Here is a 27,420-nt window from a genome sequence, read left to right as displayed (position 1 = left end):
CTCATGTATCGGTTTACACCATGCATCCCAACATTACCTAGGGACAAGTCCCAGATATGGTTTCCCAATTGCATCAGTCCGTATATATGTGTCAATGTGGTTAAAATACCACCAGTTCATGACAACAAACAATCGTCACAAAGTTTGACGCCATAATATACGTACAATGAAAACAATGATCTTCAGTCCATGGGTATCTCTGAGATAATTTCTTAATTATTCCATAAGTTCCTCTCTTTTTCAGTCTCTTTGGTTCATTCTTCATGCTTCTTAAAAACCTTGAATAATTTGAAAATTGGTTCATGAATGGATTTCTAACAAGAATGGAGGTCCTTCCAACTCACAACACATTCTTAACCCCAAAACCCTCTTCCTTAAAAAATATCTTTATTTTTTCATATACATAACACAAATAATAATATTAGGAGGATCAAACACAAGAAGTTAAGCATGTGTGAAGTTCATCCCCCACAACCGTTCTCGTCATCTTGTAGCCTCTGAAATTTAGCCTAACCCATTCTCTAACAACCAAGGTGATGACTTTGACTTCGATTTCTCTCATCATCATCTCCAGAACACACCTCTCTCAATAAATTTTCTTCGCCACCAGGCCAGTGCTCTTCTCATATTTTTCCGTTCTTTCTTTCTTTTGTTGGTTGAATTTTCTGAATGCGGTGTTTTGTTAAACAGTTAGGGAACAAGATCTGGAGAACGACATGCCTCCTACGAAGAGGCAGAGGAAGAACATTTACAAAGGGATCAGGCAACGTCTATAGAAAAAATGCGCGGTGAAGATTTGTGATCCCAAATAAGATGTTCGTTTGGCTCGAAACCTTCAACACCACAAAAGAAGCCATGGCCTACAACAGAAATGATACCAATTTGGAAGGAATAAGAGTGCAGAATTGAAAATTAGGGTTTATGGCAAGATTGAATTAAATCAGGGAATGAAAATTCCACTTAGACTTTATTTTTAATTAATTAAAAAAGATAGCTCAGTAATTAGGTTTAGATGTTGCCATATCATCAAAATGCGGTGACCGTCTTAGCATCATTCTTATTGAGAAGTGCTTCGGCGAACTTAGGAGCACACTTGTCAAATTTTAATTTCTTTTAAGAGCCATTTTATTAATAACATCTATTAAGTACCACTTTGTCAACGTCAGAATCTTTTGACTACCGATTTGATATTTACCTCTTAAATAATATTATTAATCATTTTATTAGTCTTTTACATATATTATATATATATAACAGGGAGATAGGAATATGTATTTCTTACCCTCGATCTTTCCTGACCAGCTGAAGATCCTTCCTCGTCAAAAAACTTATCTCGTATCAGGTCAGGTAATTATCCAGCCTGACTAGATAAAAACGAGATAGATACCCTTATATTCGGATAATGTTGCCATCTTTAATTATATATAGTTTATAATGAAATTTTCATGTAAATAAAGTTTTTGAAAATGATACTAAATGATTGTCTTACATTGTTATTGGTTATTTTTTTTACGAGATAACATGATTTAGTAGGATTTGAACACTAATTCGTGTTACTCTCAGAATTCAGAGGACTAAATCCCCATTTTGGTCCCCCAGATTCAGCCCGTGCACCAATTTTGCCCCTGAGATTCCAATTGCACTGTTTATGTCCCCCAGATTTCGATTCGAGCACCTTAATGGTCCTTCGAAGATTTTCCGGCGTGACTCAGCGATGGCGTTGCTTATGTGGCACAGCCACTGCCACGTTGGACGCCGTAGTGTACATATGACGTGGAATGTGTGATAAAATTCCCTAATGTAGTCCCTGTCCTCATTTTTAAACCCTAAAATTTCGTTGGCCTTCCCATTGAGGTTCTCTCCATCAACATCTTCTTCTGCATCTCTTCTATACACCGATAGTTGTCCACCATGAGAGGAAGTGGGAGCCATGTTGCAGGAAGTTCCAACCGGTCATCGTCGACGGAGAACTGGAGAAGAAGCACGACGCGAAGCAGGCATGGACGGGTTCCGGACTGGTGCGGCTGTGGTTGTCGCCCGGTGCTAAGGTGGTCTGGGACGGAGTCGCATCCTAACAAGCCCTTCTTTGGTTGCCCCAACTATAATGTGAGTAAAGTTTAATAATTTGTAGCAGATTGAAAATTTTTTTTCGGTTGATTATTTTGGTTGGTTGCAGACAAGTGGGAAAACATGGTGTGGGTTATTCGTCTGGGCTGATTCTGTGCAAGAGGAGTTGTCTGAAGGAGCTGTTGCAGGAGATGATGATGGTGACAGGAAGATGAACTTTGCATGGCGGATGGGCAAGATGGAGGCAGACATTAGGAATCTGAAATTCATAACTCATGTTCTTGGATTTGGGTTCTTAGTAATTGTTGTTTTTGTAGGATTGGTGCTATTAAAGGGTTGAGAACATGTCAATGTAATGCAGTTCCCAAATTAATGAATGAAACTGTTATGTGGTAACATAACAAGGTTTGTGTAAATCATCTTACTTTGATATAATATAATATCCTGTTGGATGAAGTAAAAGAACTTGTAAATAAGTAACAGCAAGATTGATCCAAACCATGGACAGTATTAATTGATCAATACCAAAATATGGCAAACCATTCATAGTTTTAACACATTACAACCATAAGTAATTGAACAAGTAGCATGACATACTTGATTAGTAATCAACAAAATGAACCATTGTTTAGAGTGAGCGCAGTCACTGTATCTTTTAACAAAAAACTAACACTTGACAAGCAAAATGTCCTAATGTCCTAATATGAAAGTTCACTTCTTTCGGGGGTGCTTAAATCCAGGAGTCGGCACAAACTTCAGAAAATTTGTGAATCGTGAAGCAGTGGCAGAACTCGCACCCTTCATTGGGTCCAGTGCTGTAGAAGGGGTTGTTGGAGGTGACCTTCTTCTAGTAGGCAGTTTGGCAGGTCTTATGGCTGGTTCCCCGGTTACTTCAGTGAACTACACAAATTTCAAACCAGAAATAAATACCAAACATTGTCACTCAGTAAACCTTTTTCAGAGTTTTTACTCCATTAATTACAAAGGCTTATTATAGAATTAAAATTGTACCTTTTAAGAGTCTTCTATTTGCTGCCCTGTTTTTATCCTCTCGTGGACAAGTGTGGTCATTGAAGAAAGTCTTAACTTGCCAGCAACTGTCTTCGTGGTCCCTTGATGCGTATACAACCCACTTGCAATCCTTCACCTTACATACTGCCCTCACCCTTTTACCATCGTTCTTCCTAAACCTCATCCGTCTCCCTTCTTGTATAGTGAACTCCCTCACTGCCTCCTTGAACTCCCACTTAGTATTGAACTTCATCCCGACTTCTAAATGTAGTTCCCCGAACCTAGCACCCTGTCTAAAAACCGGAAATACCTCCTCTGAACTTTCTTCTCCAACCAGCTCATCCTCTGAATTAGGTGGTGTTTTCATCTCCAAAGAGTACCACGAATTGCCACCATCCGATTCTGACCCTGGATCAAAAGCATCATGGTTATCCCCCTTTATACCTCCCCCCACAAATCCAATGTCCACATCTTCATCAGAAACGTCTTCCACAAATCCATCATCATCAACACAGACCTTAGCCTTCCTTTTTTCCTTTCCACTCTCAGCCTGGACCTTCTTCCTTGCATTGGGTTTCTTGACTTTCTTCTTCTGTGAAGGAACAGTATATCCAATGCCCGATTCATCTGAGCTATCATCTGGCTCTTGTGGCTTATAGGCCTCGTCCTCAGCACTCTCGTAGCTGTCATGAGAGTCTGAGTCAGAGGATAAAAGAACATGATCACTAGCATTTTCCTTTGCTTTTGAAATACCTTTCCCTACAGACCTTAGACAATATCTCCTAGTCCTAGTTACATTGTTCTGTCTGGGCATGGGTTTGGGTTTGGGAACTGTCTTAGGCTTACACTTTGACTTAGGCTTAGGCTGGGACTCCATGTTAGAATTCACATTGCTCTTCTTCAGTAACGCCTCTTTAGCTTGGGGCTTGTATGTTACCATGCTTAAACTCCTAGGAGGGTCCTTCTCGGTGGTAGGTTTGACAGGGGGGTCTTTCACCATCCTGGCATTTGACTTGGCTTGCTCTCCAAGATCCCTCACCTCGTCATCAACATGCACAACAACATCCTCTCCTTGTACTATTTCAGGTTCTGAAATGCCATGTTCAATGTAGACATCCACTACCCCAATGTTCTTTCCACCATGATTACACAGCTTTCTCAACTCATTATCAGAGTCTAAACGCCTCAAACCTACTTCCAGGCTCATCCCAGGGACCTGCCACCAAACCTCCTTCATGGTCTCATAGCCTAGCTCTTTGAAGTAATTTCTCAGGTAGAATACATCCAACCTGTCCACATCCAGATCACCCAAACAATGCCTATTGTCAGGTGTGTATGTCCATCTCTCATCCTTCCCCCTCTCAAAATTTCCCCCATGATGAAACATTATGTCTAACAATTCGGCGTTCATCTGCAACATAACAGAGAAAATGCTTAAAATTCACCACGCATGCAACACATAAACAACAAATAACTTAGATATTACACACCACCAGAGATTAACCCCTGTTCTTTTCACAAGAAACAGAGCATGCATTACTGGTTTGAAGAAGGAAAACACTAAAACCCTAACAGGCAGTGGATTCTAACACAAACTACATGCATCATGTTCAAGTAACTTTAACAATCGGCCATATCAGGAATGAAACATGATCCAAAAAATTCAAAAAAATATAATAAAATTTGTACCTTGAAGCTAGCTTAAACGGTTCTTCAGTCGATGCTTCAATGGTGAACCACGAACCTTCCCCCAAGTTCAGTACAGCAATGTTAAGAAACCAGGCAGCAGTGCCCTTGCCTGTCGCTACTGCTTATGGAGGAGGAGACCAAGCGTTGAGAGAGGTGAGAAAATATGGAGGAGAAGACGTAACGAATACCAAACCCTTTGCCCAAGTTACTACTACTCTCACTGTGATCAAAACGGCGACGTGTGGGCTTTCATTCGTTTTGCCCCATGAAACGACGTCGTTCTGACTCTCCAACGTGGCCGTGGCTGTGCCACATAAGCAACGCCGTCGCTGAGTCACGCCGGAAAATCTTCGAAGGACCATTATGGTGCTCGAATCGGAATCTGGGGGACATAAACAGTGCAATTGGAATCTCAGGGGCAAAATTGGTGCACGGGCTGAATCTGGGGGACCACTATGGGGATTTTATCGAATTCAGAGTATAAGTAAATAAATAGATATTAAGTATATTGAGTAAGTAAATAAATAGATAAATAAATATTTGTATTAATATTTTTAAATTAACTTATGTGTTTTAATTTAATATTAAGTTTATAAGGATAAGTTGTTAAACCCTCTACCCTTCTAGTAAGCTTGAGCAGTCACAGCCGCGCTTTATCACGCACCTCCATTCTCTTCTTCTGAAATGAAGGCGGCTTCTTAACGATGTTTCAGCTCCAAAGAAGCTTGCTCTTCACTTCCTCAGCCCCTTCCTACTCTCTCACCTCTCCCTCTTCATCTTCTCTCTCCCTTCGCCACTTCATGGTAATCACTAACCATCCCCTTACTTCGTTTTTATTTTATTTTATTTCCAATACTTATTATGCAATAAGATTTTCATTTTCATTTTTATTATTTTTGCATCTTCCAGTTGCAATTCAAGGCTCTTCATAATTCCCCGGTTTCTCGCTTACCTTATTCTGCGATAGGCATTGCAAATAGCAACAGCAATCTCCAATGTCAGAACTGTTTCCTCCGTTTACATTTTCGAGCGGCGGCGAATTGCGTTGCGCCCCGCCTTCGTTGCTTCGGTAGCATTGGTAACGGTTCTAGGTGTTCTGTTACTAGCCGTGAATTCAGGTTCCCGTTGAGTTTGATTAGTGATGGGGTTTTCAGTAAGAGGTTTTCGTCTAAAGTTTCGGATAGTAATTATAATCGTAATAAGAAGAGATTGAGTTCTAGTGCTGCTGCTGTTGCTGCTGCGTCGAAAGAAGGTTTAGTTGAAGAGAAGAAGGATAAGAAAGAGGGAAAGGCGGCGAAGGCGAAGGCGGAGCCCGTTGAGAGTGATAAGCAGGAATCTGAAAAAGTGAGTGCTAAGAAGAAGAAGCAATCAACAAGCAAGAAAAGTAGCAAGAAGTCTGCTGCTAGCAGTTCTCTGAAAGAGGTTGATTCTGTGGAAGGTTCTAAAAAATCTTCCAAAGGGAAGAAGAAATTGAGTACTAGTAAAACGAAGAAGAAGAAGGTTGAGATTAGTAGTAGTAGTAGTAGTATTGAAGTAATGCAAAATGATTCTGCTTCTATGAAGATTGAGTCTAACAAGCAAAGTAAGAGCTGTAGTCCGATTGAACAGGTGGAAATGCCGGGGAAATTTACTGATAAGCCGGTGTATCCTGCAAGTGGAAAGTCTGTGGTGGTTGTGGAGTCTGTCACGAAAGCCAAGGTTATTCAGAGATACCTTGGTGATATGTATGAAGTATTGCCGAGCTATGGTCATGTAAGAGACTTGGCTGCTAGGTCTGGATCTGTGCGACCCGATGAAGATTTCAGTATGGTGTGGGAGGTTCCGTCACCTGCCTGGACTCATCTGAAGACCATCAATGTTGCACTGAGCAGGTAAATTCTTCCATACCTCTTGTTTCCAGCAGCACTGGTTCATACGCCATAAGTGCATAGTTTTGTTTGTGAAAATGTAAATGTATATATATGGTGTTACAATTGGGCAGTAGACGGGGCGAAAGGTAGAGAAAGACCTAAGATGACCATATATGAGGTGGTCAAAGGAAACCGTAATTTAGATATTGATCATATGTTATTGTATTTGAGACTTTTGAGGTAGTGGTTAATGAAAGACAAATACTTCTACCTATGTAAAATGCATTTATTCTAGATGGCTGTTCAATATGAAGTTATCAGACTTAGAATGATGCATGTGTGTCGTTTTTACTTGTATTGGATTAATTCTGTGCAATGTTGTTTATATGTGTGAGTGGCTGACAACATGTCTCCTGCGTAATTCATTTGACCTTGTTCCTCAGAGCAGAAAACCTTATTCTTGCATCAGATCCTGATCGCGAGGGAGAGGCTATCGCTTGGCACATCATAGAGATGTTGCAACAACAAGGTGCTCTGCACGATAATCTTTCTTTAGCGAGGGTTGTCTTTCATGAAATAACTGAACAATCTATAAAAGCAGCAATGCAAGCACCAAGAAAGGTGGATGTGAATTTAGTGCATGCATATCTTGCACGGCGAGCTCTTGATTATTTGATTGGGTTTAACATCTCTCCATTACTATGGAGGAAGTTACCAGGTTGCCAATCGGCAGGAAGAGTTCAATCTGCAGCGCTTTCCATTATATGTGATAGAGAGATGGAAATTGATGAATTTAAACCAAGGGAGTATTGGAGTGTGGCGGCCCAATTAAAGAAGAAAGAATCAGGATCAAACAAGGATCTTATCTTTCCTGCTCATTTGACCCATTTTGATTCAGCAAGGTTGAATCAATTTTCAATTGCTTCTGATAAAGAGGCAAAAGATATTGAAAACAAAATAATCAAGGCAGATTTTAAGATTACTAACTTGAAAAGGAGCAAAATTCGAAGAAATCCTCCGACACCGTATATAACATCCACACTTCAGCAAGATGCTGCAAACAAATTGAATTTCACAGCAAGTTACACCATGAAGGTACAAGTATCCACTCGGCATAATTATGGCTGTAATGACTAAGAAATTTTTTATTTTTTGTTTTTTAATTTTCTTCCTTGTGCATTTAATACTTCGTTCCTAACTTTGAATTTTTCTAGAATTACCTCTATCATTAATTTGTTTTGTCTTATGGATGCAGCTTGCGCAAAAACTGTATGAGGGAGTTGAGTTGTCTGATGGTAACGCAGTTGGTTTGATAACATACATCAGAACTGATGGACTTCATGTATGTATCACTCTGGTTGCATGACTATAGTCAAATGCTTCGAGCTGCTCTATATGCTTTAGATATATATCAAATTATCAATATATCATAGTCCAAAACATCTAAAGCCTCTGCCATGGTGATATGTTCCCCCCATTAATGTTGTACAATTCTTTGTTTACTTAGGGTCAGTTTGAATAAACAACTTAATTAAGCTTCCAAAAGAGCTTAAAACACAAGGTTTTTTGGATAGGTCCATAAGTAACTTTTTTTAACTTTTAACTTATGAAAAGTTATAGCATTAATGTTTGGTGCAATTTTCAAAACCAAATTGTAACTTTCTAAAAAGCTATTTAAGTGCTTATGGAGAAGTTAAAAAAATGACTTCTCTTATAATAAAAAGCTTTTTATCACTCTTTTAAAATAAGCACTTTTAGGACTAAAATGCCAAACAAAAAATAACTTATTTATAAGCTACTTTTAATATAAGTATTTATTGTTTAAGCTCTTTTTTCAAAAGGAGCTTAATTAAGTTGTTTAGGTAAACTGGGCCGTAACTTAAAATAAGTTATTTTGTGTTTGATTTTTTAGTCGCAAAAGTATTTATTTTAAAAGAAGAGTGATAAAAAGCTTTGTATTATAGGAAAAGTCATTTTTTTTAACTTCTTTATAAACACTTTAAATGACTTTTTAGAAAGTCACAAGTGAGTTTTGAAAATTGTACCAAACGTTAAAAGTTAAAAAAAAGTCACTTATGGACCTATTCAAACTGGTCCTTAGTTCTAAAAGTTGATTGTTAAGAGAAGATGGGCATGTTGGTCTGCATGAGTGTTTATGTTGGCACACGGTAAAATTTTCCTATAAAAGTCTACAGTGAACCCTTTGGCTTTTTAAAAGGATTTGCAAATCACTGTGCTTCTGGTTTAATAACGCCATAAATCTTGGATTTTTAAATGTGATCACTAATCTGTCCTCGTGTTTCCTAAATTAGATCACAATTTTGTTTTTAGTTATGTTTGGCATATGTGGATGACAATTCAAAGTATCTTTGTCTGTTATAATTTTGTCCAAGATCAGATGATCATTTCCTTATTTAATGTTTCACTTTGAACTTTCTTCCTTAGATTTCTGATGAAGCTGTTGCCAATATACGGTCGCTAATTGTTGAGAGGTGATATCCACATATCCATACATTTATTCTTGCTTTCAATTTCATTACTTTAGATTTTATTACCACTTCAATAGGAAGTAGAAAATAGCAATTTCACTCCTGCTAATAGTTGACATATTTATTGCATAAAAGGTCAGTTCACAGGCAGGATTGATCGTATTCTAATAAACTTTAGTTCCCTCATAGTCTGGCTTTCTAACACGTTAAAATTTATATCTTTCTTTATATGGAAGACATTTATGGGAACATTTGCTTAATAAACTATGTTTAATGCCACATTATACTTTTTGTATTTGAATGCGCACTTATGATTGCCTTTATGTACTTGACTAGAATTTACTTGATGCAGGTATGGACAAGATTTTGTCCCACAAAGTGCACCAAAGTTTTTAAAAAAGGTGAAAAATGCACAAGAGGCTCATGAAGCCATTAGACCCACTGACATCCACAAGTTGCCATGTAATATGATGCATTTTTTCATAATAATTACTTTAATGGTGAATGGAACTGAGGGTGATAGCTAACAATAAACTTTTGGATGGCTTGTCAGCAATGCTTGTTGGGGTACTAGATGAAGATTCCTTGAAGCTATACACACTTATCTGGTCACGGACAGTTTCATGTCAGATGACACAAGCTATCTTCGAGCAGGTTCAACTACTGAATTCCTTTCATCGTTGGCCTTATAGTACACATTAAACATATTTCCCTTTCTAGTTTATGCTGGGCTAATTGTCTGTTGGAGATTAAGTAGAATTTGAATTGCTGCTACCTTTTTGTTGTATACTATTAATTGTGGCACCTTGCCAGTGTCTTCTATATTGTATATACATGTTGGTAGCAACCACAATTGAACTAGATTGGTCGATGTCCAGTCTAGCTTCACTGCTTTGATAATATCTGAGGTGCTTTCTGGTAAATTTTGTGTTTGTGATCTAGAGAAAGGTCATTACCATTATTCTTTGGAAATTATAGTTTCCCTTATATAAAGTTAATCTGCTTAAGCCAGATGTTATTTTTTATCAGATATGTTACCTACATCTTTTCAATTCCAGATACAACTTGATATTGGAAATGCAGATGAGTCTATTATGTTACGATCTTCCAGCTCACGAGTTGACTTTCCTGGATACCGGGCAGTTTTTACGGTATGGTTTTTTCCAGCATGTTGGTGGCTCTGAGAATTGATTCTACTGAGCTTTTTCTCGGTTTTATAATCTTTTATATATCATTATTGTGCTTTCAAATAACAATGACTTATTTTTCTATCATTGATATTTTCTCTCAAATAAGTCACCCAGTAGTATTGTTTTAAGGTTCCAGTTAGTTATAAAATTGTGAAAATCTGTTTGTTAGTTTACGAATTTGAGGCTCTTCCATACTAGTGAGTTGCTAGAGTGTTTCTATATGGTTTAAAGAGATTGTTTGCTGGCAACAATCGTGTTTTAACTTTGAATAAGATTTAGATATAAATTTCAAGAATAAATTTTCAAAGTTCACTATATGTTTGACAGAAATTTTTTGATGTTGAACCCCATAAATTGGAGGCAGAATTTTTTTTGAAAGAATTTTTTGATATTGAACCCCAAAAGATTTTCCGTCTTATATATATCATTAAGAGAAGAATAATACAATATAGAGGATAGGACTTCCTGTATACAAAAGCAAAACAAACAAAGATATTGCCATAATTATATGCATATGTTGTTTTATATGTGCACCAAATGATAAGAGTTTATTCTTTGCTTGTGAATTTACATCTACCATTCTAAATATTACTTGTAAGAAGATAATATAAGAATAATGAGAATTTGACAGGACTTACCTAATAATTGTCGCATACTAATTTTCCTAAATTACATCCAATCATATATGCGACAATAAGTGTAGATATCTAAAATAAATCTGTACAAAATTACAAAATATACAAGGAAATAACATGGTATCACAACAATATTTAATGAAGCTTGCAATTGCATTTGACCTTTGCTGTATCCTTGTGAGTGGTGTGGAGCATCTATTTGCTATTCAGGCCCGGAAATGATTTTATTTCACTATTAATTTTCATCTGTGATGTAGAATGTTCACGTATACTTTTATATGTCTAGGACAGTAGACTGGATGTGTTTCTCAGCTTATGGATAGCCTTTTATCCCTTGTAGGACATTGATACTGAAGCTGTTCAAGATAAAGAGAGTGATGGAGCCAATCGTGATCAAGTTTTTGAGGTTCTAAATACCTTGAAGGTAATATTTCTTGAAATTTGATATTTTGTTTGTGGTGCATGGCTACTTCTAAATAGCTGCCATACTTGTATTGCTGTAGCAACCATACTCATTATAAATACTCGTTAGTCTTTGATTATAAGTACTTCAAATGCCCTTATAAGACATCAAATTTGTAACTAAACTATTTGATTTGCTGTTAAATGAATCATGCTATTACTTTATTCCTTCTTATCTGGGATTCCTTTATATATTTTTACTTGAGCATTATAAAAATTTCATTTGTTTAATGATTTGGCTACCTTATTGTTTATAATATATATTTATATAAAAAATACCCCCATGTTTTCATATTAGAGATTTTACAAAAAATTGCTGTTCATTGACATTCATTTTGCAGCCAGGGGACCCACTACATCTTGTTCAAACAGAGTTCAATCAGCATCATACACAGCCACCACCACGTTACACCGAAGCATCATTGGTAAGTCATCATGTTTCTTTAATTAGGACCAAACGAAAATGTTTATTTGAATAGTTCTGCTGTTAGGGTTTAGAATTGTAGATTTTTTTTTTCAAAAAAAAAAAAAAAAGAACACATAACCTTTGTGTGCTGAGACCAATTTGAAATAGCATGTAACTTAGTAATTTTTTAATTTATTCCCTTGCAAAATGATATTGTCAAGCTTCTCTGTTTGTTTCCCCCTTTCTGGATATTTTCTTATGGTATTTCATATTATAGGTTAGGAAGCTTGAAGAGCTTGGTATTGGCAGACCTTCGACATATGCAACAACATTGAAAGTTTTACAGGTCTGTGACATTCAGTAGAGTGAATTGCAATAAGCCAATAACTATAGGATATTTATCTTTTATCACAATTATCCTAACAATTTGAATTACAACTTGTGATTTAGTCAATCAATTGTTTGGGTTGTTCAAGATATTTATTATGCTCAATTTTTACTCCAACATAGTAAAAATTCTTTTATTTCCTCTACCTGCATGTATTTGTTCAATTTTAATCACTTTTAGTGGATTCTGAGTCCTCAAGTGTCTCTTGCCTCAGGATAGAAACTACGTGACAGTAAAAAGCCGTGTGCTGTATCCTGAATTTCGTGGCCGAATGGTAAGTTTTGGAATTTAAGCTTTGAATTTATTATTGGTCACAGATGAAATTGCTAATAGTAGCTACATTGTTGGTACTATTCAAATACTATGACGAAAATGAAGATTTTAAACTAATTTAATATTGTAATTGTAATTTTGTAACAGTATTAGGCTGAATTTTAATTCTAGTGAATTATTCCCAAGTTAATCATCAGATTTCTGGTTCCCATCATATATGTGTTATCCTGAGGTCTACTTTTACCTGTTAGGATCCATTCACATCCAAAACGTGCTTTTGTCATTTGTATCAACCACGTGTTATTTAGTTGATTATCAAGAATATCTTGATCAACCATAGAAGATATCATAAATTATGGTGGTTGCTAAAAGCTAAATGTAGATTTCAAAACAAAGTATATCACTATATCTCAAAATACGACATGGAGTGGACCAAAAAATATATCAAAACGCCGAATTCTGCATCCTATGCGTATCTGAATGACTTCAAAGAATGTCATTATTATCATCTTTATTCTAATTTAAGATATTTTATTAATTAGTCATTTGTTTTCAAAGCCTGAACATATCTTCTGCTATTGTGACAGACATCAGGATAAATTAACCTTTTCAGTTTCAAATTTTCTATGAACTTATTGTGTGTATGTATGCCTTTTCTGTGATGTTAGGTTTCAGCATTTTTATCCCATCACTTTTCAGAAGTCACAGAGTACAGTTTCACTGCTGATATGGAAACAGAGGTATTGTATATTTTCAAGTTTATTTTCTTCTCTAAAAATTATGGACTTGTATGCTCTTGCTATTTGCCACGTGTTAACCTCCTATTTCATATTTATTTAGTCAATCTCTCATTCTGAATTCAGCTTGATAATGTTTCTGCTGGATTAACTGAATGGAAAGGCCTCCTTAGAGATTATTGGACACGGTTTAAATTGTACTGTGAGCGTACTTCTAGTGTTCATATTCACCAGGTATGGCTTCGTTCTAATCTCTGCTCAAAACTTGATATTTGGAGATCTGAAGCTCTGATTTTCCTCATATTCTCGACTGACAAAGTTTTCAGCGCACTGTAATTTGTATTATACCATTACTACATGTCTAGTTTGTGACTCTGATGGCCTAGAAATAAAATGCTTGACCTGCTGTGTTGTTTAAGTTTATCAACTATTGAAATGTTTTTTATACGTGCAGGTTGAGAAGATGTTGGAAAAGAAATTTGGGGACTATTTATTTTCCGCCCTCCCAGATCAGACCCGTGTTTGTCCAAGGTAAGTTTGAGAAAAATAAATAAATAAATAAATAAAAATATCCCTTGTTCATTATATTCATCTTATGCTGCCAGATTCACTTGTCAGATATTGTCTTGATATCTTTTTATCTGAACTTGTTTCAGTTGTATGGAAGGCACATTAATTTTTAAAGTAAGCAGATTTGGTTCTGGCTACTTTATAGGTTGTGATCAACATCCAAGATGCAAGTGAGTATTTTATTGAAAATTTATTTCTAAAACTTTTATTTTCCAATATTTAACTGATTTTACTACATATTTAGTATCATACACATTTTATGCTACTTTATAGATTTGAAGGAATGATGAGTAATAATAGTATGTTTTTCTCAATGTGAGCATATTATATGGTTTCATTCCTTTTTGATTCTTGTTATATATTTAAAATAAATCATGAAGCAAATGCTTGTGGCACCCAAATAAATAAATGGCTGAAGGTTTTCTACTTAATGACTGCCTGACACCCTTCGATATGGAAATGACCCTACCCTTCAACTTGGAAAAGTTAAAAATATTTTTTATTATTACTACTACTAGTACTATTTATTTGGTTATCTTTAATATTGGAGCAGACATTTGAACTTTTACCTGTGTTCAGTTGAGCTTCTATTTTGATTGCCCATTATCTCAATGTTGTTTCTATTAATATTTTTGGGTTATTCAAATAAAGTATACATTTGGGTATACCTCCAACAAATCTGTATGATTTTTGGATACAATTTTAATTTTATATACAGTAGTCTAGGGCCTATTTGGCTGGAGAAAACATTTTCTGTTTTCATTTTCATTGATTTTGGTTTTGGGATTTCGTAGAGAACACAATAAAATCCAGTTATTTGTTTTCATTATGTATTTTCAAATTTTTCTTTTACAAAATTCTAAAAGTAAAAAACATTGAAAATGAACAAAAAATGTTTCACAAACCAAATAAACCCCTTGTTTCTCACTGAGCTCATGGTTTCTAAACCAGATTGTGAGAATGTTAGTATTGTTTTATCCATACAAAATTGGATTTGCCTTTTGTAATATTATGTTCCTCGAAATTTGAAGAAATCATGAGTGGTTATTGCAATTGCTGAAAACAGGTACTTTTTTTATGTGCTTTGAAAACAGGTACATTGCCAAAACACTATATGGTGCAGAGGAGGAGGAGGAAGATACACCTCATTTAAACACTCGTATAGAAGAACCAAAAGTCCTGGGTGTTAATAGTGTTTCAAATGAAAAGGTATGCTTAAGATCCGATCTTGAGTCAATGTTCTATGGGACGATTCAATTTTTGTTCTGAATGCTAACGGTTGTGTATTATTGGGTCTACTTTCCCTTAGGTTCTCTTGAAAAGTGGTCCTTACGGATTTTATGTTCAGCTTGGGGAAGACAGGAAGGGGTACATACCTAAAAGAGCATCCGTCTCTCATGTATGCCCTGTTTACATTTCAACTCTTTGAGCATTTTTTTAAAAACGTATATTTATTTTTCTGGATGTTGTATTAAGTTTTTTAATTGCTTATATGTGACTAAAAGACTTCTCTGCTTACTATATTTCTTGCAATCTTAGTTGGAAGCTGAGAGAGTATGTAATATGTAATGTTCTAATGACAATGTGAAAAGTTCATATGTTACTTGACTTGATCAAGGATGAAATTTCTGAGAATTGTGGTGACTATATGCAGCTGGTTTAAGAAAATAATGTTAGTTAAAATGTTTTGAAATACTTCTTCTGGTTATAGCGGGGAAGTGTAGGAGGTATGGTGTTAAGGTTTTAGGGTTGGAATTGATATGATCATTGAGATATGATGTTGATGGTAAACTATGGAGAAGATAATAAGGCAGTATAAGTGCAATAGAATCATAGAATTATAATGATGATAAGTACAGAAAAAAAAATCTGGCTTTATGTTTTTCCCTTTCACATTTTGAATGCGGCTGTTAAATTAATTTTCTTTGCATGCATAAATTTAAGAGGAAGATATTTACAGATTTTGGGTTGTTTCAGATCAAAGATGTGAAATCCATCACCCTTGAAGATGCACTTGAGTTGCTACAGTATCCATTGACATTGGTAAGCTTCTCGGTTCAATTTGGGCTCTCCTATTTTTATTGCTCTTGCATGTCGAATTTATGGTTTGAGGAGTACTAGGGGCCAGCAGATTTTCTGATTTGCCCATCATCAGTGTTTTTAATGGTGTGAGATTACATCTAATGGTGTGGGATTACTCACTTTTTTTTTTATGGGTAAGTGCTGGCCAAATTTTAATAAAAGTGCTGGCCTCCTAGACTTTCTCTTTATGTTTTTTTTTTTTTTTATTTCAGAAACATAGTCTATGTTTATTCAATTATTCTGACATATACTTTTGACACATTGAACATACATTTTTTCTCCCACTAGTATAAAAATTGACTTGGATTTTCACACAGCACATTAAATTCACAAATCTTATCGCTTTCCATGTATCTGGATGTGCTTAATCTCTCAAGTAATTAATGTTCACTTCTGGTTAGGGCAACCATCCCAAGGACGGACTGCCTGTAATACTAAAGCTCGCAAGGGTTGGGTTTGCCGTTAGACATCGACACACAATTGCTTCTGTTCCTAAGGTATGATTATACTTTCAGCCTCTTCTCTCTTTTTTTCTTTTTCGGTAGGTTTTGTTTCATTTCCGTCTTCGGCTCTTTGCAACAATTGAAGGAGAATTTAAAACTTAAATCAGTTAGCATCCTTTAGGACTTGACAGACTAGAAACTATTTCCTGTTGAAGTATCATGTAAGATGTGTTCCTTTCTATAAGTTGTTTTTAATATATTTTTTTCCCCAAAATGATCAATATATAAATTAATGGTGGTCCTCTGTTTTTAACTTGTAGTGAAGTTGGTACTATCCTTTACCATTAATTTCTCATTTGCAAGATCTGCATATTGTCATCTTACCTATGATGTTCTTTAATTTGAGTGTTTTTTTTTTTTTTTTTTTTACTTTTTTTTTTCTATTCTCATTTTCCTTCCTTTTTCTAATTGATATTCAGAATATGAAGCCAAGTGAAGTCACCTTTGAAAAAGCTCTTGAGCTCTTATCAGGCAAAGATGTTAGAAAATGTGGTAGACCTAAAGGTAAACCTAAAAGAGTTGACGAAATTGAAGCACTTGAAGCTTTCTAAATTTTTGACCTTAATAATATACATAGCAAGGAGCACAGAGTACTTATGATTAATTACATCAATATCTGCCAGTAAGTACTAGCAGTGTTCAAACATTTTTTCTATCAAGGGTTTGCAATTCCAACACAAGCTTTGGAAGATTCTTTTAGGGATCGCCAAGTGTAGATTAGTCATTGGACTAGTGAATTTTGTTTTTGTATAATGTTTAGGCCAATCTTATTTATTTATTTTTGAAATATAGAAATATAATTGTTTAATGTACCAAACATATTTTTGTTAAACCCTTAGGCTGAGATTTTGGTAAGCATAAGGGTTTATAACTTTATAAAAATATTCTCTTGGTTGGCTTTTGTATAAAGCTGAAGACTGATGAGAGGACTCATACAATAAACTCAGTAAAGCATATCAATCGTTCTGCATTTATTTAATTTAATTCCCACGACATGCTTATAATTCGTATAAATTAAACGAAACATATTGAGTAGTGGCAATGTTGAGTTACAATTTTTAAAGGATCAGATCTGGCTTCATTTTTTTCCATCTTTGTCAAGAGCATAATACAGTAGGATGGTATTTTTATTGTGGTAGAACTCGACGAGTTGCGGTGAATTGAAATAGTTGTGAATCTAAATTGAAATCCACATTTTGTGAGAATTTTTCAAAACAATTCATCAAATATATGTATAATCACATAAATAGAAAATATATAAATAAGTTAAATATATTTATAAAAAAAATTGTTTAGAAGCATATTTTAAATATAAATACAAAAAAATAAATATTTTTGGTACATCACACGAATACATATACTAATATTTATTAAATTATATTCGTTCTATTAAGTGACTATTTACGTAATTAATATAAAATATATTTATATTTTGATAATATAAGATTATATAATTAGATAAACATATAAAATTATCTTATTGATAATACCATAAGACTAGAACATATTTAAAATTACTGTTGGTATGAACTTTTAAATGGTATTTTGTATTGATGAAAAATAATACTAAACATATTGAGTAGTAGCAATGTTGGAGTTACAATTTTTAAAGGATCAGATCTGGCCTCATTTTTTCCATCTTTGTCAAGAGCATAACATAACATAGCAGTATTTTTATTGTGCTAGAACTTGACCAGTTGTGGGGAATTAAAATAGTAAAAATATTTTTATTGTCTTAATGTGTTATAAGGGTGGACCTAAGTTGAAATTCACATTCTGTGATAATTTTGCAAAATAATTAATCAAATATATATATAATCGAGTTAATATTTAATTTGGCCTCTAAAATTTGAGGTCAGATTCAAATTGACCTCTAAAGTTACAATTAACTCGAATTGGATCTCGAAATTTATAATAGTAACTCACATGACTCTCTAAGCTGATTTTTGTGAACGGCGTGTTGATTTGGTATACTAACTTATTACGATTTGACTTTTTCGTCCAGGTTCTATGTGATCAAAGACTTATTAGAGTTTCAAAAGCTTGATTGTTGCTCCTAGAGCCACAAAATTTTCAAATTGAATTTGTTATTGACGTTTTCGTGAAGATGTTGGAGAGTCAATCAAGTTTTTAAGAGGTTTAATAGGCCTCAATCACATGAAATCTAAGTGAGGAGTCTAAATCTTAGTAAGTTAACGTGTAAAATCAATACGCTGTTCACGGAAATCAGTTCAGGGGCTAACATGAGTTACTATTGTAAATTTTGGAATCCAATTTGAGTTAATTGTGATTTTAGGAATCAATTTGAATCCGACCTCAAATTTCAGGAGTTAAATTGAGAATTAGCTCATGTATAATCACATAAATAGAAAATATGCTAAATAAGTTAAATATATTCATAAATTTTTTTCTTAGAAGCATATTTTAAATATAAATACAAAGAAATAAATATTTTTTATACATTGCACGGATATATATAATGGTATTTACTAAATCACATTCGTTCTTTTGAGTGACTATTCATATGATCAATATAAAATGTATTTATATTTTGTTAATATAGAAATACATAATTGGATGAACATATAAAATTATCTTACTGATAATACCATAAGACAAAAACATATTTAAGATCGCTGTTGGTATGAACTCTCAAATGATATTTTGTATCGAAGAAAAATAATACTAAACATGATGAGTGAGTTCTATTAATGGTAATGATAGAAATATTTTAATTATTATTAATTATTTTTGTTAGTTGAATTTTAACTCTATTATGTATTATACTAGTGTATCGACTCGAGTGTTGCACATGCATGACACAAAAATAATGAAAAATATTAAATATATCATATATGTTAATTAAAATTGTAAGGCATATAATTAGTATTCAATTAACTTAAATAATGAAAAATTATTAACTAATATATATAAATATATATAATACATAATAATTAATTTTTAGAAAACATAAATATTTTTTTATAATAATTTGATTTACGTAATTTTACAATAGTAGATAGACTATTAAAAATAAAAAAAAATACTAAGATCCTATATTTTCTTTAAACATATATTACCCTCAGCAAAATTATTCTTGCTTTAAGCTCCAAGCATTTAGTTTAAAAAATTTGTATAACCTGAACTCTATTATTAAATATAAAAAGATAAATTTTATAATGATGTAAATTATCCTTTCATTTTCAAAATTTTTAACAATGGAATGAACAATTTGTATATCAAAAATATATTAGGGTGTAATATTCAAATCAATTAAGAAAAGAAAAATCCAACAACATCATTTTATTTTTAGAACCAGTTCAATCCCGTGATAGTCTTCTAGGTTGCGTTTGTTTTAGAGAACAGGATAAGACAAGACACTGAGAACAAGACATAAAGGACAGAAACACAAAATTTTGTGTTCTTGTATTCTATTTAGTGATAAACTAAAACAAATTATGAAAATCTGATTTATTCTCATTTTTTATTCAAAAAATTTGAGACGAAAAATATAATAATAAAAAATATAATTATAAAAAATTAATAAGAATAATGAAAGAAAAAATAAAAAATAAGTTGTGTCTCTTGTTAGTGTCTCCGTGTCTTTCTTGTCAGGATGGACAGAAAACACATTAATTCAGTGTCTCTGGACACATTGTCTCTGTCCATGTTGTAACACCCTACCAAATAGAGTTTTACACCTAGAATGTAAAACAGAGGTGGCGCGGCGCTACAACTTCTAAAATAAAATACATACATATAATAGCAGAAAGAATATAATAACTAGGAGCCTTGAAAAAATGGGTAAAACAAAATCGCGAAATAAAATAACGCTCCGGAAACGGAATAACTTGCGTGTGAAGAAACCTAAAGATTCATAGATATGAATAAGCAAAAGAGTGGATAGATTGCCAAGAATATAGCATAACTAGCTCCTAACTTAGCCTGTGAAACCAAAGCTAGCCGGAGAATATTTATATACATATATACATATTCCAAAAACCTAAAATACATAAATGAAAATCCTAACTCTCCCTAAACCTCTAAGAGGAACAAAATAAACAAGTTATTCGGAGAGAAAGTTAAGTACACCTATACATAAACTAAACAGCAAAAGAAACCCAGAAACCACTTCGCTTCAGAAGTCCAGATGCCTATCGAGGAGCCTCCCGACCTGCATCTGAAAAATAACAACACAGTATGGGGTGAGAACCGGAGGTTTTCAGTATGGTAAAGGTGCCACGAACATAGTATATAAGGTCCTGGGAATGCCAGAGGCAATCCTAGAACGCCAACTCTCAAATTATAAAGCTTAAATTACTAAACAGAAGTCATAAAAAAGGTGGTCTTCTAGGGAATTCTAAACCTAGCTTAAACTTTAACCTTAACTCTAAACCTGCCCACCTTTCCTCTGTACCTCCATCTCCGATGATTTGCATAGACAAAACAAACAGACAAGGTAAGCACAGGTAGTAAACAAGTAGTTCAAGTAACAATTACAACAATTAGCAAAATATTATCAATTAGGCATTCCCAATTAAGGCATAGCAAACAAAGCACACATATGCATATGATGAATGTCTATCCTACTGGCCGTGAGCTCACGTATCGTTTACTTTGCCAAAACTCGACACATCTGGTAGCTAACCTAGACATTGGTCTCTAGGTTGCGCATCTCCAGGAGGATCATAAACGAATGAGAGTGCCTTTCCAATTCCACCTTCTCCTAGAGGATATACGAAGGAGAGTGCCTTTCCACATCGAAGGAGTGTGACTTTTCACCTTGCAACCAGAGAAGAATGTGGGGGGAAATAATACGAAGGAGAGTGCCTTTCCACATCGAAAGAGTATGCCTTTCCACCTTCCCCACATCCACATCACGACAAGAGAGGAAACTTCCGTCCTCAACTTGCCATCCGAACACATTTTTAAATTAATACGCAAACGGGATCACACCCAGACCTTGCCATCTCGACCATTTCGGCCACATACACATCTCGACCATTTTGGCCACATGCAGTCATCCCAAATCTCATCATTTATCATCATCATTTCCTTACATTCATTCTTCATAGTCATAGCTTAGCCTGATCTCATACATACATCTCATATCATTACAATTTGTATCTAATTCTTCATTTAAGATTATTACTTCATTCTCAAGTTATCACCCTTTTCCTAGCTTCAACTAATTACTAAGCTTACTAGTAAGATCTAGGGTTAAAAGGACAAAAATAGAGGTTTAGAGGTCCAAAACCATGTTTAAATCATAAAAATACAAGTGCTGGAAAAACAGAGTGTGTGCGGACGCACACAAGTGTGCGTGCGCACAATTTGTGAAAGGCAGAGCGCGTGTGATGAGTCCATATTTGTTGGTATATTTTGACTCAAATTGGATGGATTCTAGCACATGAACTCACATTTAAGCACCAAAATAGCATACTTTTGTGTTTGATCCCTAATTTGATTCTAAATGTGAATACATGCATTTTAATGCCTAGATTAGTGATTTTTAATTCCACTTTTATGTCATTCGATACTGTGACATGTTTGCTGAGTGTTTTCAGACCTTAGAGGCAAGAATGGATAGCCAAAAGTGGAAGAAAGCATGTACAAGGGAGAAAACATGAAGAAAAATAAGGAAAAACACACACAGCAAGGTGTGCGTGCGCACAAGCAAGCGTGCGTACGCACAAGACCGCATCAGCCAATTGTGCGTGTGCACAAGCCAGCGTGCATATGCACAAGAGGAATTTTCCATGCGTGCGTGCGCACAAGTACCCGTGCGTACGCACAGGAGCCAAAACAGCCAAGTGTGCGGACGCACATACCTGTGCATCCGCACAGGTCCCTTACACATGGCTGCATTAATGAAACGCATGTTGTGCATTTTCTGAGGGCTTTTGGCCCAAATTTTGGAGGCTTGAGGCTGAATTTGGAGTGCTATATAAGGGGGATTCAACACACATTAAAAAAAACAAGCTTTCATTAGGGTAGATTAGGTAGCAAATGCATTAGGAGTAGAAGTAGGAGTAGTATAGCATTGCTCTCTTAGGGTTTAAATTCCATTTCCATTGTAACATTTTATAGCAAGCTTTTCCTTGGATTTTTGGCTTCTTTTATTGTAAGTACTCTTAATCTTCTCTTTAATTGCATTGCTTTTGCCTTTATTTTCTTATGATTCAAGTTACTTTGTTTATAATTGCAATTTTGAGTTTCTTAAAGTTTTGATTGATGAATATAATGTTTCATGCTTTCTTTATGTTTGTTTGGATGTTTATTGTTGGTATTGTTGATAGTTAGTTATAGTTTGTTATTTTTCCTTGTAATTTTCCATGTTTTATTTTTATGCACACAAGGTGTTTGTGAAAATGCCAATTATGAGTTTTGAGTAGATTTTCCCACCTTGGCTTGTGGTTTGAGCTCCTAGGATACTAGAGTCATAATGTCTGATATTTAGTGGTAATTCTTAGGTAGTTAGTTGACTCTTGTTTCCATTGACGCTAGCTTTTTATCAACTAGTTTGGTAAGTTAGCTAGGACTTATGGATTAAGGTCAATTATGCTTGCTTGATTTACTCCTCGATGGTTGGGGTTGACTAGACGAGATTGACTCATCATAATTACTATAGTTATGGTTATGGCAATGATAGGATTCCTTGGATCCTCATTCCTAAGTCAAGGCTCTTTCTTGCATTTCTAGCATTTTCACTAGTTTTGATCTTATTTACCTTTGCTTGCATTAATTCCTAATTTTGATCATTGCTTAGTTATTTTAATATTTTGTTCTTTGATTACAAAAACCCCATTTGCCCTCCACAACCAAAAGAGAAACATCCCAATTGCGTCCTAGGGAGAACAACCCGAGGTTGAAGTACTCTTGATCTCGGTTATTATTTGATTTGAATCTAAAACATTTGATTTGGGGAATCAATTGTTGGTCTAGACTATACTTGCAACGAACATATTCTATTTTGAGAAATTCTAGATTGATAATAGTTCTTGATTTATCAAATTTGGTGCCATTGCCGGGGAATGCAATTGAGTGCTATCTTTTGGTTGTTGTAAATATGTCCATAGTGTAAATATCTTACTTTTTGGTTATTTGGTTGTTTTTATTAATATTTAGGTGTTTGTTTTTCTTGTTTATTTATGTCTTTTACTTTTATTTCCTACTTTCTCTATGAGCTATTACCCTTGTTGCTTGGAGCTTGGTTGAGATTGTTTTGTAGGATATGATGAAGTCAAATTGGGATTGTATCAAGGAATGGGAGAAGTGATAGAGGGAGGAGGAATCTTCCCCATCCTACAATGAGCTAAATCCTTCCCCAAGCCCTCCCCTATATGAATATCAAGCCCAAGGATATGAGAGATACCCCATACATAACCCTCAACCACCAAACCTTCAAGCACCACCCTATACACCTCCATGGAATCAAAATGTCTATACACCTTGTTACCAACCATATGAACCACACCCTTATGCACCACCTCAATACCCTCATCCACATGACACACCTTCCAACTATACAATCTTTATCCCAATCTTTGAACCTTCTTTTCCACCTCAATATGAAGTTTTCCAACCCTTATCCTAAGAAGAACAAGACCTTCAAGAATTCTTTCAAGAGCAAGAAGGGTTCTGAAGGACACAAGGGGATTTTATGGCTACCATAGCCGAAGCGGTGAACCGCTTAGCCTCACTACGCTCAAGCCATCAAGACATTCCCCTTAAGGAATGTGGAGGAGCAACGAAGGAGTGTAGTAAGGAGGGAAACATGGAGTCTCAATTTGAAGAAGTGGAATTGAAGCTTGAGTCACAAGTAGAGGAAGGTAGAACTAGTGAACCGGAAGAGTTAAATGGAGAATTGAGGGAGTTTGATCAAGAAGTGGATTGCATCATCAATGATTTTTTTCCACCTTTGTCAACCCCCTCAATAATTTGGAGGAGCCTCCCACTTTTGAGTTTGAGAGAGAAAAGGAGGAGCTAGTAAAGAGTGGTGAGGAAGAGGTGATCACCCAAGAAGCAGAAGCGTTCATACAAGAGTTTACATGAGTGACTCCAACCCAAGGACAAGTTGAATGGGTAACAATATCTTCAATGAGCTTCATAGGCCCATGCCAATATGCTCTATTGAAAATAGATCACCAACTTAAGGTGCTTCTTGGGGTGTTAGATGGTGAAGGATTGGGTGTTAGTTGTCAAAGAAATTCAAGGCATAAATGGTGCAAGGTTCAATTTGGAGGAGTCCAACATTCAAGTGTGTGCTTCAAAGGTGCTTGGGAAGGTTGTTCATCCAATGGCACAAGTGAAACTCAATAAGAGGATGATAGAGGAACCAAAGTGTGGAATCCGGGCATACAACTCTACAACCAACAATTTTGGATCCCAACTACTTGCTTGAGGTTCCTTAGGAGCTTGATGTACTTTGTGTGGGATCCCGGCGGATTTCTGAAGAGCAAGCATGGTTGGTAACTCAAGGATGGATGGAAGCACAAGCCTCCTTGATGTGAGCTTCAATCTAAAGTCCAACTTGAGGACTTAAAACCAAAGTGCTAGGTGGGAGACACCCCACCATGGTAATATCCTTTCAACTCTTCTTCCTTTTAGTTTTTGTTTATTGAATTTTGCCTCTTGGATTAGTGTAGTTTGATTAGATCCTAGACTTGATTTAGTTACATTTCATGTTTGATCATGTGTTTTTGATGAATGATATATTTTGGCCCTAAAAAACTTTGATTGATATCATGGTTGGTGCCTTAAAATCTTTAAAAATATTGCAGAAACAGAGTTCTGTGCGTGCGCACAGCCTCGTGCGTATGCACACTTCCCCTATTTTTCACTACCTGTGCGAGCGCACAGCGGTGTGCGTACGCACACACATTGTAGCACGCTCTGTTCGCAGCGCTCGCACCCTCTATGCACGCGCACCCCCACCACATTTTCATTCTGTGCGGGCGCATAAACACTTGTGCGTACGCACACATGGTCATTTTAAAAAAAAAAAACAAAAAAAAACTACTAGCTGTGCGCCCGCACCGCTATGTGCGCCCGCACATTCTTTTAGCAACCCTCTAGTCGTAGCACACGCACCCCTTGTGCGTGTGAACACAACCCCCTTTCCCTTTTGTGCGACCGCACGCGACCTCGTGCGTCTGCACAGGTCGCGGTACATCTTCTGCTCGCAGCGCCCGCACAAAAATTCTGGGCGATAATGAGGAAGAGTTTCCTGTTCTGCCGTTCTCTTTCTTCTCTCTTCTTTCTTCTCTTTTCTTCTTCTTTCTTCTTTCTTCTTTCTTTTTCTTCTCTTATTCTTTTCTTCTCCGATGAAGTTTCACCGTCGTGAGCCTCGCAGTGGCTAACATAAGTGCCACTATTACCTATCCCTTTCTTTTCTATTTTCCATCTTTTCAATTCTCTTGTTTTAATCTTCTTTGTTATGCTTAGTTGCTTGCTTAATTTTTGTTTTCTTTATTTAACTTTGGTAATTTAGCTTAGGTTTGTTTAATTGTCTGTTTGTTGAATTGTAAGTGTTCAAATTTCTGATTTATGGGTTGTTGATGTTTGAATTTTGACTTGAATTTTGTGAATATGTGCACCACACTCCATGTGTTTGACATAATGCCTACATGAACTTTTTGTTTAATGCATGTGTTGTCGCGACCATGTGTGTTGGACTATATCCTTGTTTGGCATTCTGATCATGATTATGAAGATATCTTGGATTGAAATTTCAATAATGTACTTATTGTTTGTTGCTTTGAGTTGCTAACACCAAATGAATATAGACATTGATATTTAATTTCTTGTTTGGTGGAATTTTTAACAAGTACATATTGAATTTAGTGAATTGAATGGAATTGCTTGTTCATCATGATTTTTAAGTCAATATAATCACATTACAAGATATTTGCTCCTTGTTAATGCTTTGCATTTGTTTGAGTTGACTTGACTTGATTCTTATCAAGACTTGTCACTTTTTGTAGCAAGCACCTTCCCATGCGATTATTTGATTATTCTTAAGGATGAATAGGTAGTTCTCTTCATCATTGCATTGGTTATTGTTGGTTGTGCTATTTTATATTAATTTTACTCTTTCACTTGTACAACTTCAATATCCAATAATTCCTACATTCAATTCACTCTTGTTGTAATTGCCTAAGTTTGCATGTGTTTGAATGACACTTATCTCTTACTTGCATCTTAGGCTATTTAATTGAGGAACTCATTCTCACTTTTTGATTGAGTGGATGCCACTTTAACCGGCTGTTGTGTATATTCCACACCACTATGCAAACTTCCTCAATTAGATGCTTATTTGCTCACTCCTTTATCCTTTTGTCTTACTTGGCCTATGATTCTAATTATACTTTCTCCATTTTTTTTGAGGACGGGACGTCAAGGCAAGGATTCGGGAGAGGAGGAGGACACCGAGGATGGAGATGCTGAGCATACATTAGACTTGGCGATTTTCACACAACCCAAGCCCCCGCATCCGCCAAATGAAGGTGGAGCTCTTGAGAGACATTTTTCCCATATCGTGTTCGTGCACAGAGGACCGTGCAACGCTTAAGTGTGGGTGAGGATTCGTCATTTTGGGGCGTAAACGCTTTCTCCCGAACACTTTGCACTTTATTTTTGTTTTCTTATATTATGTTTCTTGTGGATGTTTGGAGTATTTTCTATTGTTGCATTGCACTTTCTTCTAGTATATATATATATATATATATATATATATATATATATATATATATATATATATATATATATATATATATATACATCTTAGTTCATCCATAGTTATATCTATTGCATTTTGCATCTTTTTCTTAGTATATATTTTATAGATAGAAGTTGTGATTGGATGATGTGAATAGTATAGCACCTAGTTCAATTATATCCTAATTGTTCATGTTAATTTTTACTTGTTGAAAATTAGGAAAAGAACTAGGAAATTTTTGAAAAATTTGCATCCATCACAGCATACATACATATAGGAAATAAGTTTTGGTGAAAAACAACAAAGATTTCCAAGAATTTTGTTTTAAGGGCAATCTATTAAATTGAT

General features: G+C 35.2%; 3 protein-coding genes across 3 annotated transcripts; 2 read left to right on the top strand and 1 right to left on the bottom strand.

Annotated features, from left to right (window-relative positions):
- The first annotated feature begins 1,911 nt into the window (after nucleotides 1–1,911).
- LOC148581746 (uncharacterized) lies at nucleotides 1,912–2,407 on the top strand. The gene is made up of 2 exons (XM_088501913.1): nucleotides 1,912–2,106; nucleotides 2,177–2,407. The coding sequence occupies exons 1-2, from the start codon at nucleotides 1,912–1,914 to the stop codon at nucleotides 2,405–2,407; spliced, it is 426 nt and encodes a 141-aa protein (XP_088358039.1).
- Nucleotides 2,408–2,778: 371 nt separating this feature from the next.
- On the bottom strand, nucleotides 2,779–4,983 carry LOC107611286 (uncharacterized). Its single transcript, XM_088493462.1, has 3 exons — nucleotides 4,768–4,983; nucleotides 3,079–4,489; nucleotides 2,779–2,957 (listed from the first exon to the last, which is right to left on the bottom strand). The coding sequence occupies exons 2-3, from the start codon at nucleotides 4,487–4,489 to the stop codon at nucleotides 2,779–2,781; spliced, it is 1,590 nt and encodes a 529-aa protein (XP_088349588.1). The 5' UTR covers nucleotides 4,768–4,983.
- Nucleotides 4,984–5,342: 359 nt separating this feature from the next.
- LOC107623178 (DNA topoisomerase, type IA, core) lies at nucleotides 5,343–17,261 on the top strand. The gene is made up of 21 exons (XM_016325348.3): nucleotides 5,343–5,570; nucleotides 5,677–6,638; nucleotides 7,061–7,712; nucleotides 7,873–7,959; nucleotides 9,063–9,109; nucleotides 9,459–9,568; nucleotides 9,660–9,760; nucleotides 10,165–10,257; nucleotides 11,272–11,355; nucleotides 11,735–11,818; nucleotides 12,077–12,145; nucleotides 12,402–12,461; nucleotides 13,129–13,200; nucleotides 13,324–13,431; nucleotides 13,652–13,728; nucleotides 13,854–13,937; nucleotides 14,862–14,976; nucleotides 15,077–15,166; nucleotides 15,745–15,810; nucleotides 16,251–16,346; nucleotides 16,772–17,261. Exons 1-21 carry the CDS (start codon nucleotides 5,472–5,474, stop codon nucleotides 16,901–16,903), a joined length of 3,288 nt encoding a protein of 1,095 aa, XP_016180834.1. The 5' UTR covers nucleotides 5,343–5,471; the 3' UTR covers nucleotides 16,904–17,261.
- Nucleotides 17,262–27,420: the final 10,159 nt, after the last annotated feature.

The sequence above is a fragment of the Arachis ipaensis genome, chromosome B10, assembly GCF_059453495.1.
Source record: "Arachis ipaensis isolate K30076 ecotype BB chromosome B10, ASM5945349v1, whole genome shotgun sequence".
NCBI classification, from domain to species: domain Eukaryota; kingdom Viridiplantae; phylum Streptophyta; class Magnoliopsida; order Fabales; family Fabaceae; genus Arachis; species Arachis ipaensis.
This window is presented reverse-complemented; position numbering and strand designations above follow the sequence as displayed.

Bases quoted from the DNA above. Each gene is read 5' to 3' on its own strand.
- LOC148581746 (XM_088501913.1), top strand. From the start codon at position 1,912: ATGAGAGGAAGTGGGAGCCATGTTGCAGGAAGTTCCAACCGGTCATCG. The intron at 2,107-2,176 runs GTGAGTAAAGTT...GGTTGGTTGCAG, and splicing joins TTGGTTGCCCCAACTATAAT to ACAAGTGGGAAAACATGGTG.
- LOC107623178 (XM_016325348.3), top strand. From the start codon at position 5,472: ATGTTTCAGCTCCAAAGAAGCTTGCTCTTCACTTCCTCAGCCCCTTCC. The intron at 6,639-7,060 runs GTAAATTCTTCC...CTTGTTCCTCAG, and splicing joins ATCAATGTTGCACTGAGCAG to AGCAGAAAACCTTATTCTTG. The intron at 11,819-12,076 runs GTAAGTCATCAT...TTCATATTATAG, and splicing joins GTTACACCGAAGCATCATTG to GTTAGGAAGCTTGAAGAGCT.
- LOC107611286 (XM_088493462.1), bottom strand. From the start codon at position 4,489: ATGAACGCCGAATTGTTAGACATAATGTTTCATCATGGGGGAAATTTT. The intron at 2,958-3,078 runs GTACAATTTTAA...AGTTCACTGAAG, and splicing joins AAATAGAAGACTCTTAAAAG to TAACCGGGGAACCAGCCATA.